Raw genomic sequence first — 23,919 nt, 5'->3', positions numbered from 1 at the left:
AACGCCTCTGAACTAATGAGCTCTCTGGTGTCTAGTCTAGCAGCTATAGCCTACTTTGTTTTGTACACAGTGTTTCCATATTCTACATGGTGAAAGTTTTTTTAATGAAATTAAAAAAAGTTGAATTCAAAGTCTTAAAAGTAGACAATACACAAATGAGTAGAAATAATCCTGATAAAGGTAGATGTCTTTAATTTTATTATAAATACAAAAAAACTGAACGCCATTTTACAGTGTTTTTACTTTATATATTGGCATAATTTAATGTTACAATGCATACTGTTTCTTCAGTAGCTTAAGATAATGCAGTTTAAATGTATAAATCATATGAAAAGATCTCTTAAAATGTAAAAAAATAAAATGCAACTCAAAGTATTTGACAAAATGATCATTGTCATATATTTCTGATGATTCTAAAATGTCAATGGATGAACATTAAAGGGGAGGAAAGACTTTGAGCACCTCCTTGAATGCACAAATTTGGCTTTGGGAAGGGTGTCTTGTTGCAAAATCTATACTCAAAATTGTATTTGCATATTTCTGCTCTGGCAATTTGTCAACTTGCAGTGAGCTAAATTTTTACAGTTTCTCCACAATACAATATTTTCTATATAACCATAAAATAGTCTGTGAGGCTTTTTAGAATTTTTGTTCGTTTTTTGTTTTGTCACACAAGAGCTGAAAGCCTTTCTCGGGCATTACGGGCTACATAGTCATATTGCTTAATTAACAATGCATGATGGTAGAACGATACACTTGTGTTCACGCTTTCAAAGACTTAAGAGGCCTTAAGATGGAGAAGCAAAACATCTGTGCAAAAATTGGGTAGTTGAATTACAATTAGTAGTTTGTTATACAAATAACAGTAATAAGAATGTTTCCACAACCAACTGAAATATTGAGAAAAATATGTCTCCGAATATAAATGACAGTTTGTGAATGGCAGTCATCTTTTTACTAAAAAAAAGAATAGCATTTCCTTCATATAACGTTTCACAGTCCCAGAACAAACACAAATGCAACCATGAGATCTTATTCACCAAGTCTGCCATTCGAACCTCTGGATATGTTTCATTTCATTTACTTTTACATAATACAAACAAAAGGAATATGAATTCCTTGCCTTCGTTCATAAACAAAATAGTTATCTATTTTAAATAAATATGGTATGGAAATATCACAATTTAATATTCTTTTTGTTGATGTGATTAAAAACATCTTACAAATGACGCATAATATGACAGAGCACATTAGCAACTTACAGTAACATTACATTTTTGTCACATACTTAAGACCACTTTTAACAAAAGATAAGCATGATAATAAACTAATACTTGTAAGTGCATAAGACCTTTTTGAATATGTATACATTGTTCAGGTTATTATGGTAATGATTGAACTCAAAATTGTGGCTAATCTACAGTAACAGCGTTTGTCATTTTCAGCATTATTTCAACCTTTACAGGAAGAAATCGTGATATTGATATGTAATGTACAGGTTTTCAACTTTCTTCTCCCCTAGAAAAGAGTCCCGGGTAAGATATGCTTCTGCCATATAAATGTATAAATGTTTCTACCAGATGATTTGCTTTGTTTTAGTTTGAATAGGAACATACATTTTTGTTTGAAATAGGAACAAATATTGAGTAACAGTTTACATCAAGTATGCTATTCACTTACCATGACGTTAGAATGGTATCCTCTCCAGAAATGAAATGGTTTCTTCTTTCTAGGCCTTCTGATTAGGTTGATGTCAGTCTCTCCTCAATCAGAACAAGACCTGTTCAACTGATCCTCATGGGCAAAAGCTTCAGCTGGGGCTCAGGCAAGACATTACAACCAACCAAAGTTAGAAAATGGCTCCAAATTACAGTACAATGTCCAGCAGTTTTGAAAGACAGCAACAAGGTCTCAAAAAAAGGCCGGGTGAATGAGCCTAAGCACACCTCTTAACCACCTGAACCCTAGTATCCCTATTGTGCATATCATATTAGGCAAACAAGCTCGTAGATAGGCTATTTTCTCTATTGACCAACAATGAAGTATATAGAGTTTAAGTGGTTAAAAGAAAATAGTGTTCTCTAGTCTGTTGGATCTCCACCTGCTTCTGTTGAGCCTCTTCAAGGCAGCTCTATCGCTGCTGGGTACTGTAGGTGTTCTGTGGAGCCTCTTCAAGGCAGCTCTATCCCTGGTGGGTAGGTGTCCCTTGTAACAGTTCAGCCATCCATGTCAATACCTGTTCTGATGCTCGTAGTGCCAACGGTTGAAATCTATATTAAATGCCACGATACTGCCAGAGGCCATGCCGGTGATCAAAGTCCTGCATGAGGCAAAAACAATTGCGTGAATATTCACACAATGAAAGCACACAGACACGCATGCAAGCAAAATGGAGGAAAACCGAAAAATATTGAACAACGTAGTAACAGGCAGAAATTATGAAAGGCACATAACTCCCACACAATTATTAATAGAGCATATCAAGTTGTGAATGGTATGAGAGAATATCACCTAGAGTCCTAGACAAAATCATGTTTTCAAGTGTGACTATTTCCTCGACTACGAGCAGCTTGTTAAAAGGTCTAGAGTGGTGAATGGAGCAAATCAGGAGGTCATCAGGGGCTGTGACAGTAAATTACTGAGCCCCGCTGTCTGCTGAAGTGGACTATTGAGTCCCAGTGTCCATCTGCAGGCCCTGTGCCCTTGTGTCCATGACTGGCCGGTATGTATGAAAAGCAGCTGATTTCACAAGCTCGACTTATACTGCTACAGCCTCGGGGCTTAACTGTTCAAGCACAACGAACAGAGCAGGCTGCAGAATACCCCTCTGTTAAGGGAATTCATGAACATGGTTTCCTTGTGTTACCTCACTTCAACCTAACGAGGAAAAATGTCTTGGCCTTAAGTAAATGAAAAATCGACTGATTGTCTTCGCCAAAGTACTTTCTGATGGAGTCCTGTTATTGCTGTTTATGGTTGTTTTCAGCATGAATTTCAGCAGCTGTTAGGCCCAAAGGTAACTGATGCATGAAAAACTACAATGCTGTTAATGTGCGGTTAACACTGAATGAAAGCCCCTTATTGTTGACAGTCCAGTCTCTGGTCTGTCTGTCCTCTCCCAGCTGTGGGTGGAGTTTGTTAAGTTAGTCATAAGCAGTTGAATAGTATGGCCTTAATGGGTTTAGAATGGACGGGCTGGTAGTGGGTCTGTGCTTGGGACTGGCTCTGAGGCAGGGGCGTCACAAGGGGGGGGGGGGAGTGGGACTGAGTTACTAGGGCCCAAGGTGGAGGGGCCTTAATTATTTTATACTTTAGCTATTGAAAAATAGCAGATATACAAGCTCAAAGTGCGGCACCAAGTGCCGCGCTGCGAGCTTGTAGATCTGCTATTTTTTTTTCTTTTTTTTTATGATTAGTACTTTATTTGTTTTTCAAATGACACATAACAACCACAGACAGATACAACATGCATTTCCTGGCATAACAAGATCTGCTATTTTTGAGAAGTCATGAAAATGTGTGCAAATCTTTGAATATACATATTTTTTAAGCGAACATTTGTAACTCAAATTTTGCTTCCGGGGGGTCCCATGGAACTAAATATTTTGAGATGGGGGTCCGTGGCCAAATAATATCATTTTGGGGGTCCTTTGCATGAAAAGGTTTGAGTACCACTGACCTTAGAAGGATTTGAAATATTCAAAAAGCCTTTTCAAGATTTTTCAAAAATAGCAAATCTACAAGCTCGCAGAGTGCCGTGCGGCGAGCTTGTATATCTGCTATTTTTCAATAGTTAAAGCACAAAATAATACGTAATAATGCGTTCCCAGTCTAAATGGGTTAAACCCCCTCCCCCTATGAAGAACATTCATGGGGGCCCCGCAGTGAATCCTTGTGCCCAGGGCCCAGAATGTGGTGCAACACCCCTGCTCTGAGGCGTGCCCACCTCAGGGCTGAGTGGGAGTTGGCCTGTGGGTGTGGACCGTGCTCTGCCTCTCCAACCTCCCTTGACTGCCATGGTCACATGATGATGATGATGATGATGTCAGGCACACAGTGGTGGAAAAAGTACTCACATATTTGAGTTAAAGTATGAAAGTGTTGGCATCAAAATGTACTTAAAGCACCAAAAGTAAAAGTACAACATGTTTGAAAATAGCAGCATTGCGACGCATTGTGAGCTTGTAGATCTGCTATTTTCAAACAGCCTTGATATAAAATAGGGCTAGAGTGGTTTATATATGGTTTATAATATTATAATTTATATCTGCAAAGTAACTAGAAACTAAAGTTTTCAAATAAGTGTAGTAAAAGTAAAAGTACAATATTTGGATCCGAGATGTAGTGGAGTAGAAGTAAAAGTATTGGAAATTAGAAATACTCAAGTAAACTAACTCAAAGTGTGTACTTCAGTACAGTACTTAAGTAAATAATACTTAATTACTTTACACCACTGACACTTAACAACAGTGTGGTCAGATGGGTGGGCCGTGTTCATTTTCAGATCATGTTTGTTTACAATCAATCCATTTTGTTCTAGCTTGAATCACTAGAACCGACGTAGTATACTTTACCGATACTATATCGGTGTCACAATGAAACCTTAATTACATTCATAGGTTTTATATCAATGTTATATTATTAATTAAATCATAGTGTTACTTGCTTCCCGGCCCACAGGTTGGGAAGAGGATGCTGCCGTACAGGATGGATCACCAGGAGAATCCAGACTGTCAGCCTACTAGCTCTACTAATGGTGAACACATCATGCACTGTACTGTAGCAGAGTGGCCCTGCATGAAGACCACATTCCAGGTGGTTACATCGGTGCCCTGGCCAGGATTGGCTTTTCTCAATATAGGCAGGGATGTAAAAAAAAAACAGTAGTAGAGTAACCCTGGCTGAAGACTGTAAGCCTTGTGGCTGCAGGGGGATTTATATGCTTTGGCTGAGTTGTCGGTTCGAATCCAGGTCGTTACAGTAGAGGAAAAGTAGGTAAACCCATACTACTATCCTGCTGATGGTTACTGGTAATGGCCGGGTTTCCCAAAGCGATTTTAGCCCTTCGTAGCTCACGCATGGTCGTGGAGAGTGAGCCCTGACCGTCTTGTTTCTGGGTTTACAGAGCGACTTATTTAGCCCCCTACAACTACACCAACATTCAGATTTCACAAACAAAGTGCTTTATAAAGTCTCACACCTGTCTAAATACGGTACGGCATTCTATGAAGAATTACTCTGTATTCTTTAATAAGAAGCCTTTTTATCCGATCGTTTTTTGTTTTCCCATGTATTTCCAGACCGATTTTTACAAGTCCACGCCCACATCTCAGTGTCCAAAGATGGGGGTTGGTGCGCATGGGGAACACCAGGAAATACATGGAAACACAGAAAACGATCAGATAGAAAAAGGCTTCTTATTAAAGAACACAGAAGATACAGGTAATTATAGAATGCCGTACCGTATTTAGACAGGTGTGAGACTTTATTAAGCACTTTGTTTGTGAAATCTGAAAGTTGGTGTAGTTGTAGGGGCTAAATAAATTGCTCTGCCTGAACCCATGTAAACCCAGGAACATGACGATCAGGGCTCGCTCTCTACGACCATGCGTGAGCTACGAAGGTCTAAAATCGCTTTAGGAAACTCGGCCAATGTCTGTAACATGGGCCAAGTACCACCAAATATAAACAGGTACAGTACATTCAAAACACCCAATTGTCTGTCTCCATGACAACTGTAGCTTCTATTTAAAGCCACAGATTGGTGAATATGCCACTTTCTTAAATGTGCAGTCACAACAATGAAGTGGATAGGAAACCTAGGCTCCACCACAACACACACACACACACACACACACACACACACACACACACACACACACTTTATATCTCCTACTTGAAATAACCTCCCTTTCAGTGCCTATAAAAGTACTCGCTTCTGTATTTCTGCTGCTTATGACTGCAATGTTCTAACCTTTGATCATGTGAGAGGTCCATGGCTCGGACACCAGCATCACAGCCAGGGTAGATATAGAGCTGTTTGAAGTCACAGGCCTGCCACACTTCTACCACGCCATTGTCCCCTCCTGTCACCAGGTTTTGGCCATCACTGCTTAAGAGAATAGCCTGGGGAAGGATGAAAGTCCGGGAATACAGATGTGAGGCAAGATCCATTCTCTATTGTGCTATTGAGAAATAATATATATATATATATATATATATATATATATATATATATATATATATTTTTTTTTTTTTTTTTTTTTTTTTTTTAAACACACAAACACAATCTGCTTACCCTGGTAGAATCATTGACCTCCATCTGTGCCAGCAGTTTCCCATTGATGCTGAAGTTGCAGAAGCGTCCCCTCTCATAGCAGATGATGCAGTGTCCCTCACTGGACACTGAGATGAGGCGTGGACACTGCCAGTTGTCTGGTCCCTCCAAAGCCCGCAGCAGGTCGCCTGTGATGGTGTGGACTAGACATGGGCCCTCTGCAAAACAAGACCAAACACACATAATATTATGTACTGTAGGTAGGTCATGTGCAGGCATCGGTACGCACGCACACACACACACACACACACACACACACACACACACACACACACACACACACACACACACACACACACACACACACACACACACACACACACACACACACACACACACACACACACGCACGCAAATGCACAAACGATAACGACCATGGTAACTATAAATATGCTGTATTAAACTCAAACGGATGGCAGCGTCCACACCACAATTATAATGACAACTAGTGGACAATATAATTTTCATCACTCTCAGAGCAATTTATATTTTTACGATAACAGCCATTTAAAATCTATCAGGGCATCTGGGATGCAATTGGTCTCATTTCTCAAAGGTCAAAGTTTGTTTTTATTAACAGAGATGAGGAGACGATTATGAATAGTTAGGCTGGTAGCCTAGCTGGCATTGCCTCAGGACTCAGGTATAACTATCAACTATATCGCCTCCTTATAACTGTTTTGCCCATATGAGGTTTCCACCCGACAGAGACGATATACTTCGAGTATAGCCGATCTAAGCTCACGACACATCGCATCTGATTGCCTCGCGGCGCTTTTAGATTGGCTATTTTATTCGTCCAAAACAGGGACACCAGAGTGAATGTGGTTAAAGCACTTAACACAGTGGTCTATTTAGAGGAATGTTGGTAAGCAGACAATCCACACCATTACAAGCTAGACAACTGTTAACTGTATCATAAGGACATTCTGTCATATTATCCATCTTTCTACAATCCCAAACATATTGATCTTTCTGTCAGCTCTCTCTCAGAAGTTCAGAAGAAGAGAATCCTCTCAATGTGCTGTACTGACCTTTGGCACCGCTGATGACCAGGCCCAGCTCAGCGCAGACCGACACACACACCACCTCATGGTCATGACCAGTCAGGACAGCTCGTGGAGCTGGGTAGTCACCTGAAAGATGACAAGTACACTTTATCAAACCCAACTGCATCATTTTAGCCATGACGTATCCACAAAATTGAATCTTATTTACCACCATTTTTCCTCTGTAGCCGCCAAAATGTGCCGCTACATTTGAAAATTGGGTTTTCTGCGTAACAATCTAAAATCAACGCCCTTCATCGGGCAATAAAAACATGAAAACACATGCATATTGAGTGTGACACACATCTGCTGGCAGCGAGGTCCCTTTTAATTGTCATGTAAATGGTGCAACTCCCAGTGATGACAGCCAAGCCACTTGATTCCATCCCATGTGTCACATGATTGATGATGGCTGGGGGAGAGGTTAGTGAGGGGAGTTTCATGGCACCTGGAGCCGTCCTTGAATCAGAGAGACCCAGAGCTCCCACACAGCAACAGCCAGAGATGGGCAGTGTTTTAATTATATGTATTTAAAATACTTTGTTGTGTTTTTTTAATGATTTTTATATATTTTTCCCCCCAAGACATACAGTGAGATGACATTTGTATCAAGGTATTATTCTCAAATTGACACATTTTAAACAGAATAAAAAAAACACACACACACACACACACACACACACACACACACACACACACACACACACACACACACACACACACACAACACGAGATCTCACTTCTACTCGGGCCTCTGATTGGCTTACCCACCCTCAGAACAAAATCACCTTGACTAAACTAGTGAATGAAGCCTGCATGTGGAAATGTACTTATGCATTAAACTTTGATTAAAGATTAAAGAAGCCTAAAATTTGACCTCTGATGCTAAGTGTTTGTGTGCTATTGATGTTGATAAATCATGAGATGTAATTTTCTTTTAAATTGTGTTATTTTATTTATTTTACATTCATTTTTATATTGTTTGTGCTTTTCTCAGACTAATCTCGGCACCACTGGAAAAGAGGGTCTGAGGCCCTCAGTGTGTTTTCCGAGAATTAAATAAAGGATGAAATGAAATTAAAAGTATCCTGGTCAATGTCATGGTCAGTGTCCTGGTGTCAGTACTCAGTATCCTTGTCAGTATCCTGCTGTCTGTAAAGTACAGGCGTAGAGGCAGGTCTGTGTAGCACTGTGAGCTTTTGACGATAACAAGGTCACTCTGTGCTCTCACACACAAGTGGTAAACATTTTGCAAAGCGAGAGAGAGACCAAGTGCTCAATGGAGATAAAGTTGAGTTAAAAACATAGAGGTGCTTCTAGGATCAACAGGAACCAAAACAGGAGAGAGATTCTGAGCACTCAAAGGATACAACGGAGTATATGGTGTAAAATCAAGTTACTTTGATCATGTTTACAAAAGGTTTTAAAACGTTTTTTTGACCAGTTCAGGGCAAGTATGGTAAACATTGTGGATTCCTGATCCAAATGTCTGATCAAAACACCTCTTGTATGGTTAATGTATTCTTATCTGACATAGTCAATTCATTTAATATTTGGCAATTAATCTCTGAATTGACTAATCATTGCTTCAGTTTTCATAGTGTTCACCTGTGTTTCCCATGTGCTTTGAGTTCACTGCCAGTTTGTTGTATGTATTTCAGTGTACAGTAGTTGTCTGTGTGGTTGTTCTAGACTCCTTTATTTAATGTATGTATCTTCTTGTGCTTTTACCATCGAAACTTGCTAGTGCATTCCTAGTTTATGTCATGCTCTCCTTGTGTTCCCTGGTTTTTGTCATAATAAATCAATACTCTTGCACCTGACTCACTCACTGACAGCAGGCTTCATTACTTTTGGAGTCTCTCATTTTCCCCTCTCACATACTGGCTTGTCTTTTGATTTGAATCCAGCAGCCTCATCCAACACCATTTTGTACACTCTCAGGTATAAGGAGTTACAGAGGTACTGTATACCAGTCCGTTTTCAACAAAATGCCTCAAATCATGAACAGCTGCGCCAGCGTGAGATTTCCGTGAAATTTTGCTTGCACATTCCCAATAGGCAGAGGAAAAATGCCATTTGAAAATCTTCAAATCAGCCTTGTGGTGGCGCTATAACAGCTTTGTTGTATTATAGTTTGATTTGATAGCTGTTTCGGTTGTTTGGGTTTTTAGTTTTTAGCTTGAGTTGAGTTTTGAACGCCGAACCTTCCCTTTATAAACCCCTGATTTTTGACCCCTAAATCTTCAGTTTATAAACCCCCAATCTGGGACTCCTTTCGGTAAAATAAAAAATAAAATTAAAATAAGGTTTTTGCCTCTGGGGGAACTACTTCCCTTTTCTGTGTAGAGATAGGAACTCTGTTTGACTCCTCCCGTTTCTTAGTCCACTTTCTCCCAGGTGCTTCAGTATTTATACCTACTATCAACACTACATTTGCAGTTTTGGGATATTAACACATCGGGTGCCCACGTGTGTGTGGCTCGTTGACTTCCTGTTTACCGGCTGCACAAAAATGCTGTTTTCTCCGGATTCTCTTCCTTTTTTCATTTTTTTCTCAAAACGGCAGCCTCTTCTACATGCCGTAACACAAACACTGTGGCTTAGAAATGATAAAAAACGGTCCTGACTGAAAGAAAAGATTTTCGCGAAATAAACAGGACATACTCGGATTACATTTACTCTGATTACTTTTCTCGCCAGTACTCTCGCCGGTAGGTAAAATGACGCGTTGCCATGGGCACCAGCAAATAAGACGTCAGAGATCACGTGGGCATCCGATGTGTTAATAAACCCCTGTTTGGTCTCTTGAGCTATGCTGGCATGGCAATGGGCTGCAATAGGCTACTACTAATATTTAGGAAACGTACAGGCTGCAGTGTCTGAACACACATCAAACCAGCATCAATTAATATAGTAGGTGTGACATCCACCTGGATGAACTTCTTGATGGATGATGTGGATAGGTGTCAGACCTTTTCTCTGTTATCCCCCCCCTCAGCGTATCACCTCTGCAGACCACAGAGGTTCTGGCGGTGAAGCTGGCCTGTGATCGATGCAGCTCGGGTCCCTCAGAGACCAGGACCTGAGCAGGGCTGTCAAAGTCCCAGCGCCCGTTGCTGAGGGGGCTGAATGGGACATGTGTCAGAAAAGGGCCTCCGGGGGGAACAGGGCCCTAGTGCGGCTCACCTACCCGACAAAAGATTCAATCACCCTGTGCCGCGTATCTGCTCAGCCCACTCTCCCCCCTCAGCCCTAGGGAACCGCCGGAGTCAGCCGCCAACAATTACTCCGGTGCAAATATCCCCTCACCACGCCAACCAGTGGCCAGAGAGGCAAGGGCCGTGATTGAGGTGTACGTACGTTGTTTTAATTACTATACGTTTAGGACACACGTATACGCAGCCTTTTGAGGGCATGCATAAAATTAATTTCTCAGACACGCAAGGTCAGCAACCGAAAGGACAGTGATGAGGAGTGCTGCTAAAGTACTGCACATACAGTATATTCACGTAACCGTCAGCTGTCTTTGTAGAAAGTATGTTTTCAATGACTATCTCACCACTCATGGAAAATATCCTTTAATGAAATAGGTGAGATGTTTAACCACATGAACCCTAATGTCCCCTTTTCTGGTCATGTCATGATATGCAAACATTCGCCGAAAATAGCAGACCTACAGTACAAGTTCACAATGTGTCGTATTGCGACACGTTGTAACTTGTACTGAGATGGCTATATTCCACTAAGAGATTTGGTGTGGGGGGAAAAAAGGAGAGGGCCAAGCACAGTCCGCTGGGGGACCCTAGTTAAAGCATATTAAGTGGTTAAGTAAATGAATAAAGGAAACTTTACCAAATCGAAAGACTATCAAGACTGGCCCATTTGTGAGGTTTATCTTACAATGTTCTTTTAAATGGCTGTCATCTCTATAAAACCTTGCAATGCCTTTATGATATTAACAATGACCACAGCAGCTATCGTTGGAAAGCTATGTCAGACCAGTACTGTATGTAGCTGTGTAACTAAGCTATTCCCACTGAGCCCTTTTACTGCAATCTCTTGTCACTGGATCTCCCATAAATACCCAACTCCAGCTGCCTTCTCACCAACAGTGTGCTGCACACTGGAAGACTGACTCACATCAAATAATTCTGTTTGTATCGTCTCCTCTACACAACATTACTCATAACACAATCATTTATTGATAGGATACTGTACATTATTTATATTTTCATTACACATTCCATCTCCTGTTTCTGGAGATATGTGTTGTCCCCGTCCCTTTGTCTGCTGAAGGTGCATTGTAAGCAGTAGTATAGTGTGAATACCAGGGGAATAGTGTTTTCTTGCTGCAGTAACACTAGTGATATTGCCCCCTGCTAATTGGAGGCAGCCAAGCTGAAATTCTTAATTAACTGTCTGAGCCTCAGTGAAGTTAATTAGAAAACACTCATACCTAAAGCCAGAGCTCCTCGAACATCATGTGACACTTATAGAAACATGGGATCTTCTAACACACTTACACATAAACACGTGTGCATGAACACACACCAGCACTCGCACACACCCTTTAATTCATATCATTATCTCGAAATAAAATGAACACTGTCTCTTTGTATTTTTGCATCCTGGTTCCATATATGGCGACCCGTGCTTGTAGTCATTGCCGCGTTCCCTACACTGATGGATTGTTTTGAACACAGCCAATCAGGGGGAATGAGGAACTAAATGAGCTGAGCAGCAGAAATCACACACTGGGGTTTACCATCTTGAATGCCAAGACATCTGGAGTTCTCCACTTGAAAGCAACATAGCTTAACACAATGAATCACACTAATATATCGCAGCCACAGTGAGGATAAATTATCCTATCCTTGTCTCTACACGTTATTTGATTTCTGGGCCTAATATCTTTTTATTAAAAAAACAACTGTAATGTCTTAATTCATGCAAATGTTAGCTATATGAATGTTAACATGTAGGCTAACAACAATAGCTAAAATTCATTGCTGAAACACAAACCCCTGTGAAAGTATTTTTATTCCTGTTCAGAGGGTAACACTATAGGCGCTCAGACAGCATCACAAATACTGGATGGTAGGCATCATACATGTAACATGTCCAAGGAGACCTGGCACACAGACAGTTATATAAATCTGTCTGGTGTCGCTGATGATCACGCTCTGACACCCTTCTCCCTGTGATATCACAAACTCACGGAACGACTTCATACTCGGCGTGCCGCACCGGCAGGAAGTCGTCGCCTTGGCGGTTGTCCAAAACCACCGATCTGACCGCTATGTGCATGCGCTTATATTTTTCCGACTTGAATTGTTCCCAACTTGCATTGGCCTGACTTGCGTGGTCCCCGAGCAGGTCTAGTTGTTCAAAAGTAGCAAGTTAGTTCTGTAGATCTCTGGTTTTATCCGTGATCGTTTAAAAGCAGGAGCTGACGTGCTGCTGTCTGCTGTCTCCGCCATACTCCCGCCACTTCCACAGACCACGGCTGGATGATTCACTTGGATTGTTCCATGTGGGAGTATGATATACACATATAGTATATATGTACACAGATTACACACACACTCAGGGTTGAAGTGGGTAATGTATGTTTTGTAATAATAATCCAAATCTACAAACTAATTAGTAACTAAAGTTACAAGTTGAATGGAGTGGAATAAAAGTACAATATTTGGATCCGAGATGTACTGTAGTGGAGTAGAAGTAAAAGTATTGGAAATTGGAAATACTAAGCACAAACAGCTGCTGACATCTAAAAAAGGGAAATAAAACAGCTATTTTATTTGCTAATATTTTGATGATGTCATTGTGGGAATGTGCAATAAGCCAATCAAATTAATTTACTGTATTTACTGTACATTCTCTCAATTTCTCCCCTCGCCCGCACCCCGCACCAACTTCCTCGCACTAAACTAGGAAGTGACTCTACACGAAAATGTTTCGGGCCGTGTCAGAGGCTCTTTAAGTAAATGTACTCAGTTACTTTTCCACCACTGGATGTCGGAACGCATGTTTGTTTCACCTCATGTGTTTTGATGGCTGTACTCACTGTTATTTGGATTGTCTCCAATGATGTGATGTCTGCCGCTCCAGTACCACAGCAGCAGCGTAGCGTCCCTGGAACCAGAGACGATGTAGCAGTCTCCTCCAATGTAGGACTCTGACCTGGACAGGCAGGTCACCACGTCCCAGTGGCCGAACACTATCTGGGTGAGTTTGCCTAGAGGTAGTAGAGGCCAGAGCACAACACAAATCTTGATTTCGTCAGCTAAACTGTGACGAAGAATGTGCGTCGACTACCCTTTTCCACTCACGAAAACTAAATAAAAACGAAGCTATGATGACTAACACTAAGACTAAATATGTTGACAATTTTGTCAATAAGTAAAACTAGAAATAGAACTAAAAGACAAATAATGTTATGTTTGGTTCCATGCTGAAAATAGCAGGTCTACAAGCTCTCAAGCCCACGCCATCAAGCCCCGGCAAAATACATTTTTTGTAGACAAAATCAACTGTAGTTTTAGTTGACTAAAATCTTATGATATTTAGTCAACTAAAACTAGACTAAAACTAAAACATTTTAGATGACTAAAATATGACTAAAACTAACCAAAACTTTATTCAAAATACTCAACATTGGAACACACGTGTACTCAATCAGAGGTTCACTGTTGCTGATGATTGCCGACTGCGACCAACCCTGAAAATGTTGAAACAACCAGTGTCTGTGTTTGCATTTCTTTTCCACCTCATTTGGAAGTGTTTTAAAACTCTGTTTGGTTTGAGTTACAGTGGGGGAAATTAGTTATTTTGAATTTAAATCCTACATAGTATTGTTTTTTTGTGGTCATTCCAGTAATTGACTTCGGTGTACTACTTACTGCATTGGTCCAATGAGGTTATCACATTGTTGTGTGGGAAATGTTTTTTTTTTTCTTTTCTTCTGTTTAGTAGTTACAGTATGCCAATTTCCCCTACATATACAGTATATAGTCCCTGTCACTGCCAAACCCTACTGTGTGGTCTGGGAACGTTGTAGAAAACATGTCCCCTCTGAAACATTTGGAGTTACCAGCCGCTTGTTTTCGGCTGACAGTGAGAAGTTTCACTGGGAGGGCATAGCGCTCATGGAGGAACACACTATCTCTCCCCCACTGGGCTTTATGCACGGCAGTCATATTGGAAAGAAATTGGGCTTCTTCCTTAGGGTCGATTCATACCGTTATAAGGAGCCTAACTAATTTCGGTTCGGCACTAGGCGAACCCAAATATGGTTCGCATCCCCCGGTTCGGGGGGGCGTCAACCGACTAAATTCGGCTCTACGGTGCTGACGAAATGTTGTGACCTCCCGACTTAATTTCGGTACTAAGCGGTGTCTTCTCATTCATTCAGCCCGGCTTCAAGTTCATTTCCTCGGCTATGAAGCCAAGGAAACAGCGGTAATTTGGGAGGGAGACACGCCGACTTCCAAATGCTTGCGTGGCCGTGATTAGAGCGTCGCATAGCGGATACATTGTCAGCTCACTCTGGTTGGAGAGTGGAGGCACGCGCGCGCGACAGACACACACACACACACACACACACGGCTCGGCATTGCTGTGTCTCGCAGCTCGCTAGTCGCTGACCGTTTTCAAGAGGAAAGAAGAGCTTAAAGTAAACACAACTTTGCTTGTGTTCCATGTTGGTTTATAGCCGACCTGCAAGCTCCGCGACGAATTGTGACTGATGCATGCAGAAAGAGAGGCGGCACGTTTATAATGTGAGCTTGTAGATTGAATGTTTTCGACGGAGCTAGCGATGTGAGTGATGAGAGAGACAGAGACCCCGCTGCGGCACTGCGCTGCTGTTCACTGCCAGTCACTGGACCTCCAGGCAGCGTGCAGCCGCAAGGGCCAGTCAGATATTATGTATCCGCCCTGCAACGCTCATTTCTCGGCCACAAACGTTTTCATGCCACAGACCTCCAATATTTACATGCTACTTCGGCACTAGCCGTTAAGAAAGTATGGATGAACTCCCCCCGAACCTAAATAATTTCGGATCGGGGAGTCCTCCCAAACCGAAATTAGTTAGGCTCTTTATTAGAGTGTGAAACGACCCTTACAGACACATAAGGGGCCATTTGGAACCCCCTCAAGGACACATTGAGACCCACTGGTGTAGCAGAATGTTCAAGTGAGCCTACATGCACAATATCAGCACCCTGACTGTGTCTGACCAGAATGGAGCCTCAATTAGCAGCATTGTGACACCCGTGAAGGAAGTACAGAATATTCGTTGGAGTGCCCGGGCCACATCGGAGGCACCGTGGACAAATCAAATCACAGTCTCCACAGTGGTGGGCGGAACTCTATCCTGTGTCCATGGTAAACAAATGTACTGAAAAGCGAAACATTGCGTGATGAAAGAGAAACGACAGAGAAAGGTGAAAGAAAAAAGGGATTACGAAATATGAATGACTTTCAATGACTCGGTTAACATAGTCATCCATTACATCCAGTCCGCTAGTCATGTCATGAGAACTCCAAGCATTGAATCATTCTCTTCGTAAGACTCAGCCCTCCGCACATCAGTGAACACCGCTGCAGAAAATAGTGTTTACAGTGTAACCTACCTGTCTCCGAGGAGTACACACGGAAGCTCTTGTCCCAGAAGCCACACACCAGGATGTAGTGGTTGTCAGCTGTCACCACAAAACAGTGCGTGGTGATCTGGATGCTCTGGTCCACTAGGTCTGTGATCTGACGCTTGTTGCTTCCGGAATTGTTCGCTGCAGAAAGCAAGACACATGCCATACTGCTATACAGAGACGTTACGGGTACTGTCGACATCTTCCGATTAAGAGGTCAACGAAAGTGTAAATTTGATCACTGTGACAGACGTGTAATTCATCGCCGGGATGGATCACTGATTCTTTGTCACACAGCGTGCATCTTTCATACAATGTGTGTTTTTTGTGAGTCGCAAGTCATGCATGTGTTTGTGCGCGGGCGAGGCAGGCCTTGGGGTGTCCTCCCTCACCTATCAGAGAGTCCATCTCTATGGGCAGGTGATGGGCCTGCTCCAGGGAGTAGCCGGGTGCTCCTCTGAGACCTGGAATCAGATAGACATGCAGGGAGACAATGGATTGCTGGTGTTAGTTGATCTGTAGACACGGGCACTCAGGCATACGTGTGCATGCATGCGCGTGCACAAACAGACACACGCACAAGCACACACGCATGCATGGGTGTCACACCAAATTCTGGGCCCTGGGTATAAGGATTGACTGCGGGGGGCCCCCATCAATGTTCTTCCCTCCACCTTGGGCCCCAGTAACTCAGTCCCACTTTTCCCCCCCTTGTGACACCCCTGCGCACACACACACACACACGCACCAGCTCCTGTGTTCAGAACCCTGGGTTGATCTCATGCAGCTGATGGCAGTTCTTCTGGAGGTCCAACAGACTAGAGTTTCCCCCTGAGAGAACCTATGTGGCCTTTCTCCAATTGGAGCAACATGCTTGGAAATATGGAGGCCTTATTATCATCATTATTCTGGAAGCCAGACCACATTTTCCTCCATCGCAACAGGATGGCAGCGGCGCTGCAGCTGTATTCATTAGTGTCTGACTGGTAAGCCTTGGCCACGGCGGGTCAGACTCTTTGGTCCTGTGCTCCATGTGCTTCCACAGTGACAGATGGGGAAGTGTGAGGGGATTGTGGTGCAGTTGCGGCCTAATTTCCCAGTAACCATTGTGCTGGCCTTCTGACCTCGAGGTGAGGCCGTTTCTTGGGGAGGGGCTCTGTGGCTAATGTTGTTCACACATGCCTGAGAGCGAACATGTGGAAGCACTCATTTGGTCAACTTTTACCTGTGAGTCTGACTCTCTCACACGGAGCCGGCACGGCACACCGCGGCCGCAAGCGAGAGCGCTGTGCGGGCTGTGATGAAGTGATTTCACAGCGCCGCTGCTGTGGTAGGTAGCACATGTGGTGTTGCACATCATTGCACTTTTATTTAGTGTTTGTGTGTGCGTGGATGTGTGTGTGTGTAAGAATATATGCGTTTGCACGCAAGCACATACAAACTCCACAGGTATACGTGCCAGATGACACCCGCTACACGTGTGTGTGTGTATGTGTGTGTATACTACTTCAAATCGTTTTGAGAAAAACTTCTGCTTTTTTGTCCCAATGTGACTGCAAAAGTGTGCTGATATTTGTTTCAAAAACCTTTATAGCCTGGATATTATGTAACATGTATATAACGACGAAATGTAACATACCGTACGTAGCTCTGTTTACACAATGTTGTACCCCCTCCAACTGTTATTATGTTCCATTTTTTCAACTGTTTTTATTACACTTTGTATTTTGACACTTGCTTTATGGCAATGTAAACGTATGCTTTCTCATGCCAATAAAGCTCCATTGAATTTAATTGAAATTGTGCGTGTGTGGGGTTGGGGTTGTAGCACTTCACTCAACTCACCGACGGTGTTGTGCCAGCGGTTGACGGCGAAGAGGCGGCTGCAGGTGACCGTGACCACGGCCGGCACGTTGAGGTGCGGCAGGGTGTTGGCCGCCACGTGCGTGACGGGAGAGTTGGACGGGAACTTCAGCACCATGATGACGTCCTGCTGCATCTGGTCCTTGAACATGAGCGGACTCTGTGGAAGGAAACACTGTTGAGTAGAAGAGAGGAGGGAGAGAAAGAAAAAGAGAGCAGGGAGAGTGGCGAAGAGCAACGTAGGAGGATGGCCGGAGAAGGTAGAGTACACGGCACGAGGAAGAGGTGGAGGGATGGAGGGAGGGAAGGAAGGGGCAGGAAGTGGAGGGGGGGTTGGTGGAGAAGGAACGACGCGGGAAGATGGAAAGAAGGAGGCAGAATGAATGGAGAGAGGCAATTAGTGTGGAGGTTGGAGGTAAAACAAGGTACAGACCAGGGACGTCCAGAGAATGCTAGAGAGGCAGGGGCTGAAATTTCTAAAAGGGCACTTTTGGTGAAAATATCGAAAATAGCCGACCTCCAAGCTCACAACGTGTCGCGCTGCGACGCGCTATGAGCTTGGAGGTTGTCTATTTTCGGTGAGTTTCAGGAGAGTTTGGACAAGGCAATTCTCTTGAATGCTGCCTTCAGGTATGGCATGGCAAGAAGGCATTTGCATTTCTTTCACCATAGTGAAAACTGCATTCATGGTCTGGAGAGTGCACTTTTTACAGACGGATAAAAAAAGGGCAGGGGCTAAAGCCCCATTTGATTGTCTACGTGGGCACATGCCTGGTACGGACACAGAGGACAGCTACATGCACAGGGATGGAGGAGCGGAGAGGAGCGAGAGAAGGGGGAGAGAGAGAGGACTTTGGCTTCTGCCCACCCCTCCAAACGGTGCAGTATAAAACAGAGGACTGATCAGACAGGGGGGAGACATGTGGGGAACGGGATGGAGCAGGCCATAAATATGAGATGATATGTACATGATATACTGTATATCGTCACTGTCGGGCAGAAACCTTGTATCTCCAAGTTTCAAAATAGTATGTTCTTTTGTAAATTAAACCCCTGCTAAAGCCCTCAGTTTTTTTCTACAGAGAAAGAACATAAAAGAAAGAGGGACACACGCTCAATTTTCTCTTTTGCCGTTTTTCTTTTCCCCCCCAACAGATAAATTCCAACGCTGGGCTAAGCTGGACATGTGTAGATCGGTGGACTGCAGTATAGTGGAGGTGCTGTAGCTGTGGTATTACTGACAATAATCGAGCCCTTAGCCCTTAGCTCTGATCCCGCTGTGTAAATGTCCTCCTCACTGACTGCCTGCACTGTATTGCAGCCTTGCAACTAAAAGGTCTCCAAGGGACACGTTCTTGCAAAGTTTCTTACCGGGAAAGTCAGTGAGAGAGAGAGAGAGAGAGAGAGAGAGAGAGAGAGAGAGAGAGAGAGAGAGAGAGAGAGAGAGAGACAGAGAGACGTGAGGGGATGGGGATGGGGATGGGGATGAGGATAATGAGGGCTATAGGCTGGCCTCTTACATGGATTAGACAGGGAAGAGCAGTTTACAGCTGTGGAAGGAAGATATTGGGCCAGCAGAGAGCACTCTTCCCTCTACACTGCACCCCTATACATTAACAAGTAAAGGAATGATGAGGACAGCTCAGCCGCTACACATGAAGTTGTTGCACTGCTGTGACCTCAATGTGGTACATAAAAACTGTGAAACATCGCATTTCCTTTGCTAACCCGATACAAATGTGAAACCAGATTGAAGCAAAACACAGGCGAGACTCGAGGCTCTTAGCGGCGCGCACAAACGTACACATCCACTATTCCGCGCGCGCGCGCCGCACTCATCGGCCCCTGCGCGCACGCGCTCACAAGCCCTCCCTCACGCCCTCCCTCACGCCCTCCCTCACGCCCTCCCTCGCGCCGCAGAGATAGTGCAGTGAATTCTTTTCCCAGCATGCCCGTTTGCTCTCACCAGGTGCATGGCGGAGCTGCGAGGAGGATGTGGCTCAATAAGCAACTGAGATGGCGTCTGTCCAAGGCTCTGGATCTGCGCCTCTGTGGCCTGCGGGAGGAGAGAGGAGAGAGAGAGAGAGGAGAGGAGAGAGAGAGAAAGAGAGAGGAGAGAGAGAAGCGGCTGTCACAATCAATATGCATCAAAGTGATGGGTCAATGCGTTACTTGACAATGCAAGCAAATCCTAACTCAGCCGTGCCTCTGAGGAGGAGGAGATGGGGGTGTGGGGGGGGTGTGGGGGGGTAAAGGGAAAGAGGTGCAGTCCCAATCCGCCTGGGTGCTCCCCCTCCCCCCTCGGCCTGCAGAGTCATCCAAGTGTTAGTATGGAAGAGACAAGCCTTTTCCTATTAACATGCTTCAGTTAACCATTCCCATTTCCAGGCGTAAGGGGCCCCCGCTAGCACAAACGTTAACCTGGAGTGACATCCAGCTAGGACTGCGGCAGTCCGGCCCGCTCTTAGATGTTATTGTGACTGAAACAAAGGGGAGAGAGCCCTTGCAAAGTGCTAACGCATACACACACATGTAGGCACGTGCGTGTGTGTGTGTACGAACAGAGGCACGTACACGTAACGCACAGCAACAGAGGCAAAAAATACATACGTATGCAAAGAAGCGAAAAGGCTGATTCTTTTTAGGAAGTGAGGGTATCGTGATGAACTGACAACAGCCTCTTAAGTTAGGCTGGATGCCTGCCTGTGACTGCGAAGGGAAACAGCAGGTATCATACAGTAAGACTGAAATTGACTTTTACTGTTTCTACTATTCGTCGGGCAGAAACCTCGTATCTCCAAGGTTCAAATTTGTAGTTTTTTTCCGTAAAGTAATGTCCTGCTTCATCAAACAAGACTGTCGCACAAAACTAGTGAAAATAGAAGATCAACATGCTTGTAGATCAGCTATTATCCTTATTTTAAATCTTTCTTTTTTTTTACTTTATAATTTTTATCCCACGATTTTGTAACCCATTTTTTCACCCAGTGCCAATTGCCTATGTAATACTGGTCTCTGCTCTCCCTCTGCCGCGCCTGGGGAGACAACGTACTGACCTCATGCTTCCTTCAGTGCATGAGGAGTCCAAGTTGCTTCTTTTCACCCGACAGGGGGGATTTCCCCGGTTTGGACGTAGCACGTGGAAGAAACACGTTATCTTAAATCATTTTTAAAATGATAAATACAAGGTTTCCATTCGACAACAATGTATTTGGGGAAAGGTCTGCCATTTGTGCATAATATAAGTGTGTCCGCTTTGCCTCCAGTAAAGGGGGGGGGGGGGGGGCAGAGCTGTTGAGCTTGACTGAGAACTGGGGTTCTCCTTCACAGTGGAGTGATTGATGTGACTGGAGCCACTTCCACCATCAGAGGGGAGCTTGTAGACGTCTGTCAATGCCACTGTGCACAATGGAACACACATCCCTCAGCCTCTAGCCCGACCCGCCTGCCTGCCTGCCCGCACTCCTGCAGGGGCGTCAATTGGGTATGGCAGGGGTATACAGCTGCCATACCCTGGGTTCAGGGAGAAAATAAAAGTTACTTTTAAGTATAAATCCATGATTGTCTCTTTGTCTACTGTGCTGGTTATTATGTTGTTAAATTACAGTAAAATAACTACAAATGCAACATTTAACAAAATGGTCACTTTAACTCTCCTACTGCCAGATTATTTATTTATTTATTGGGTCTGGTGCCATCAAAAAGCGGCTTACCTTTGCGACGTTATAGTAGATAGACAGACAGACAGACATTTATTTATTTATTTTTATTTTTTTGGGTTGTGCAATAGTGCACTTTGGTCTGCCAGGCAGCAGAGGGCGGCGTCATGCGAGAATGAATGTGAATTTGCCTGTTATGTGTTGAAGAAGAAGAAGACCAGTCACTGGCCACAGAGCCTTACGCGTCTGGCGTATACGCAAGGCTGTCCCTGTTCCGGTCTGGTTCCGGTCTCCCCCAAGCCCCCTGTGATTGGCTGAACCGGACGTAGGAAGCGCTCGGTTGTAGTCACTTGGACCGCGCGAGGTGCACCAAAACCCAATTATCATTGCGTTTATCGTGCGCTTGCCCAGGCCTTACGGCCTGGGCATAAATATAACGATTGCATTCACCACGGCTTCGTAACTCGCGCGGCCGGCCCTGGTCCGCTGGCCTTCGCGCCGCTTGCAATGTCGTGGACAATAACTGAGCGTCGTGGACAATAACTGTGACATCTAAGCATAAAACGAGCGATCCCTTCATAGACAAGCTTGCGAATAGCTTCCTCGCGAGCCTTACAGCCAGAGGAAATCAACAAGGAAGTGAATTGTTCTCCGTTGATGTTAACGCATAATGGATTTTTTACACCATCACGCGGAAAATGTGTTTACAGTACACGGCCGCGCGACCCCTCATCAGCTTACAGTCATCAGACGAACGAACCGAACGAGCGCCGTATTGGCGGAGAGGTCTTGCGAATTGGGGCGAACGTGAACGTTCAAAGCGTGGGGAGAGTTAACAAGGTATTATAATTATATTCTCCACACTTTTATTCTCCCCAATTTGACAAAATGGTATATTTCCAGGTTCCGTAGGTCAGCTGCACAGGTGCAATGCATTATTGTTAATTGTGGCACGTTTACTAACATGCCAAGTTTAGCTGCACTTGAACAACCATTCCAGGCTGCCATATTCAGCCCAAGAAACCGTAGAAATGGGGGTAAAAAATAAAATGTAATTCTTAAAAAAAATGTATCATGCCTGTTGCTAAGGTATGGCAACATGACTGGTGTCTTGCACGCGCGCGAGCAAGACACCAGTCATGTTGCCATACCGTAGCTTTTTCTGAACTGACCCACTGCCCTCCTGACTGGATGGCTGGCTCTCATTTTCCCCTGCCTGTACACACCACTCACAATCAACAGCCTCCATTGGGCATCACATGCCACAGTGGAAGAAGTGTGTGTGTGTGTGTGTGTGTGTGTGTGTGTGTGTGTGTGTGTGTGTGTGTGTGTGTGTGTGTGCCCTAGAAGTTTTTGAGGTGATGCTGAATTAGTACAGGCCACCTGCGAGCCGAGCAGGCCCCCCAACACTTCCTGGTCACTTCCTATCACGAGCGGCACCAAAAGAGGGGAACGTGTCCTTGAGTGAGCACCGTGGAACCGCCGCCAGTGGAGGTTTCATGTGAGCTGGCAGGCACATTTGGCAACCATTAAGTGTCAGTCAGCGTTTCTTTACAACACGGCCTGTCAAGCAATAAGCGACTGACATTATGGCTATTTAAGGTTAGGCTTTGGGAGTAAAGGTCATAACGTCTGTTCAAATAAAAGAAATTTGATACAAAGATCTGAAAGGCATGGCGAGGGCCATGTGGAAAACATCACCATAATACCCTTCTAACCATTCGATTCCAGAAAACGTTGCGGCGGAATATGCTAGTGGGGTAATCTCACAAAACCTTGACTCCAAACAATTATTTACACTGGGAACGTGAGACAGGTGTTTTTTATCAGCGTGTGTGTGTGTGAGTGGGTGAAGGGTGGTGGTGGTGATGCTGAGGCCTTGTCATTGTTGAAGGTTAACTCAAGAGCGTGTCCTCCACCGACATGATCAAAACATGTCAATACCTCTCATGTGCTCCAACACTAATCCTCTTGGAGGTATGTCAGAAACGTATCCCTATCTCACACCGGGATCTAGGAACACTTAACAGGTAGTTCATTAGTTTAAGTCACTTCAGGCTTCGCTTTTTGGCTGATAAGTGACACTTATTGCCAAAGCCATCTGCTTGATCTCCCTCCCAGCAACAACTGTCTTGCCTGGGTGAACACCAAACATCCATCACAACACACTGTGTGTGTGTGTGTGTCTGGGTGTCTGTCTCTCTGCGTTCGTGTCTCCTGGATGCAGTGAAAGGCTTCAGAGGTGAGTGGGTGCAGCAGCAGCAGCAGCACTACTGTATCTGCTGTTTCCCAGGCTGGTGACAGAGGCTCCGTAGTAGAGGTCCCACAGCAGCACGCATCTGTGCGTGCACTCA

General features: G+C 44.1%; 1 protein-coding gene across 1 annotated transcript in view; it reads right to left on the bottom strand.

The window, feature by feature from the left end:
• Positions 1-1,503: 1,503 nt before the first annotated feature.
• The window catches only part of nbeab (neurobeachin b), a gene marked incomplete at its 5' end in the record, with an annotated part of 383,543 nt that continues 361,127 nt past the window's right edge, over positions 1,504-23,919 (bottom strand). Inside the window, 9 exons of the mRNA XM_080732091.1 lie at positions 1,504-2,320; positions 5,975-6,126; positions 6,299-6,495; positions 7,372-7,473; positions 13,460-13,630; positions 16,029-16,184; positions 16,436-16,507; positions 17,889-18,081; positions 19,873-19,962. Of these exons, the coding sequence (XP_080588217.1) occupies positions 2,230-2,320; positions 5,975-6,126; positions 6,299-6,495; positions 7,372-7,473; positions 13,460-13,630; positions 16,029-16,184; positions 16,436-16,507; positions 17,889-18,081; positions 19,873-19,962 (1,224 nt within the window). The 3' untranslated portion in view covers positions 1,504-2,229. The remainder of the gene's footprint in view (positions 2,321-5,974; positions 6,127-6,298; positions 6,496-7,371; positions 7,474-13,459; positions 13,631-16,028; positions 16,185-16,435; positions 16,508-17,888; positions 18,082-19,872; positions 19,963-23,919) is intronic.

This window comes from Nannobrachium achirus, assembly GCF_963921795.1.
Source record: "Nannobrachium achirus genome assembly, chromosome: 8".
NCBI classification, from domain to species: Eukaryota; Metazoa; Chordata; class Actinopteri; order Myctophiformes; family Myctophidae; genus Nannobrachium; species Nannobrachium achirus.
The sequence above is the reverse complement of the archived record's forward strand: the minus strand, read 5'-3'. Positions and strand labels throughout refer to the sequence as shown.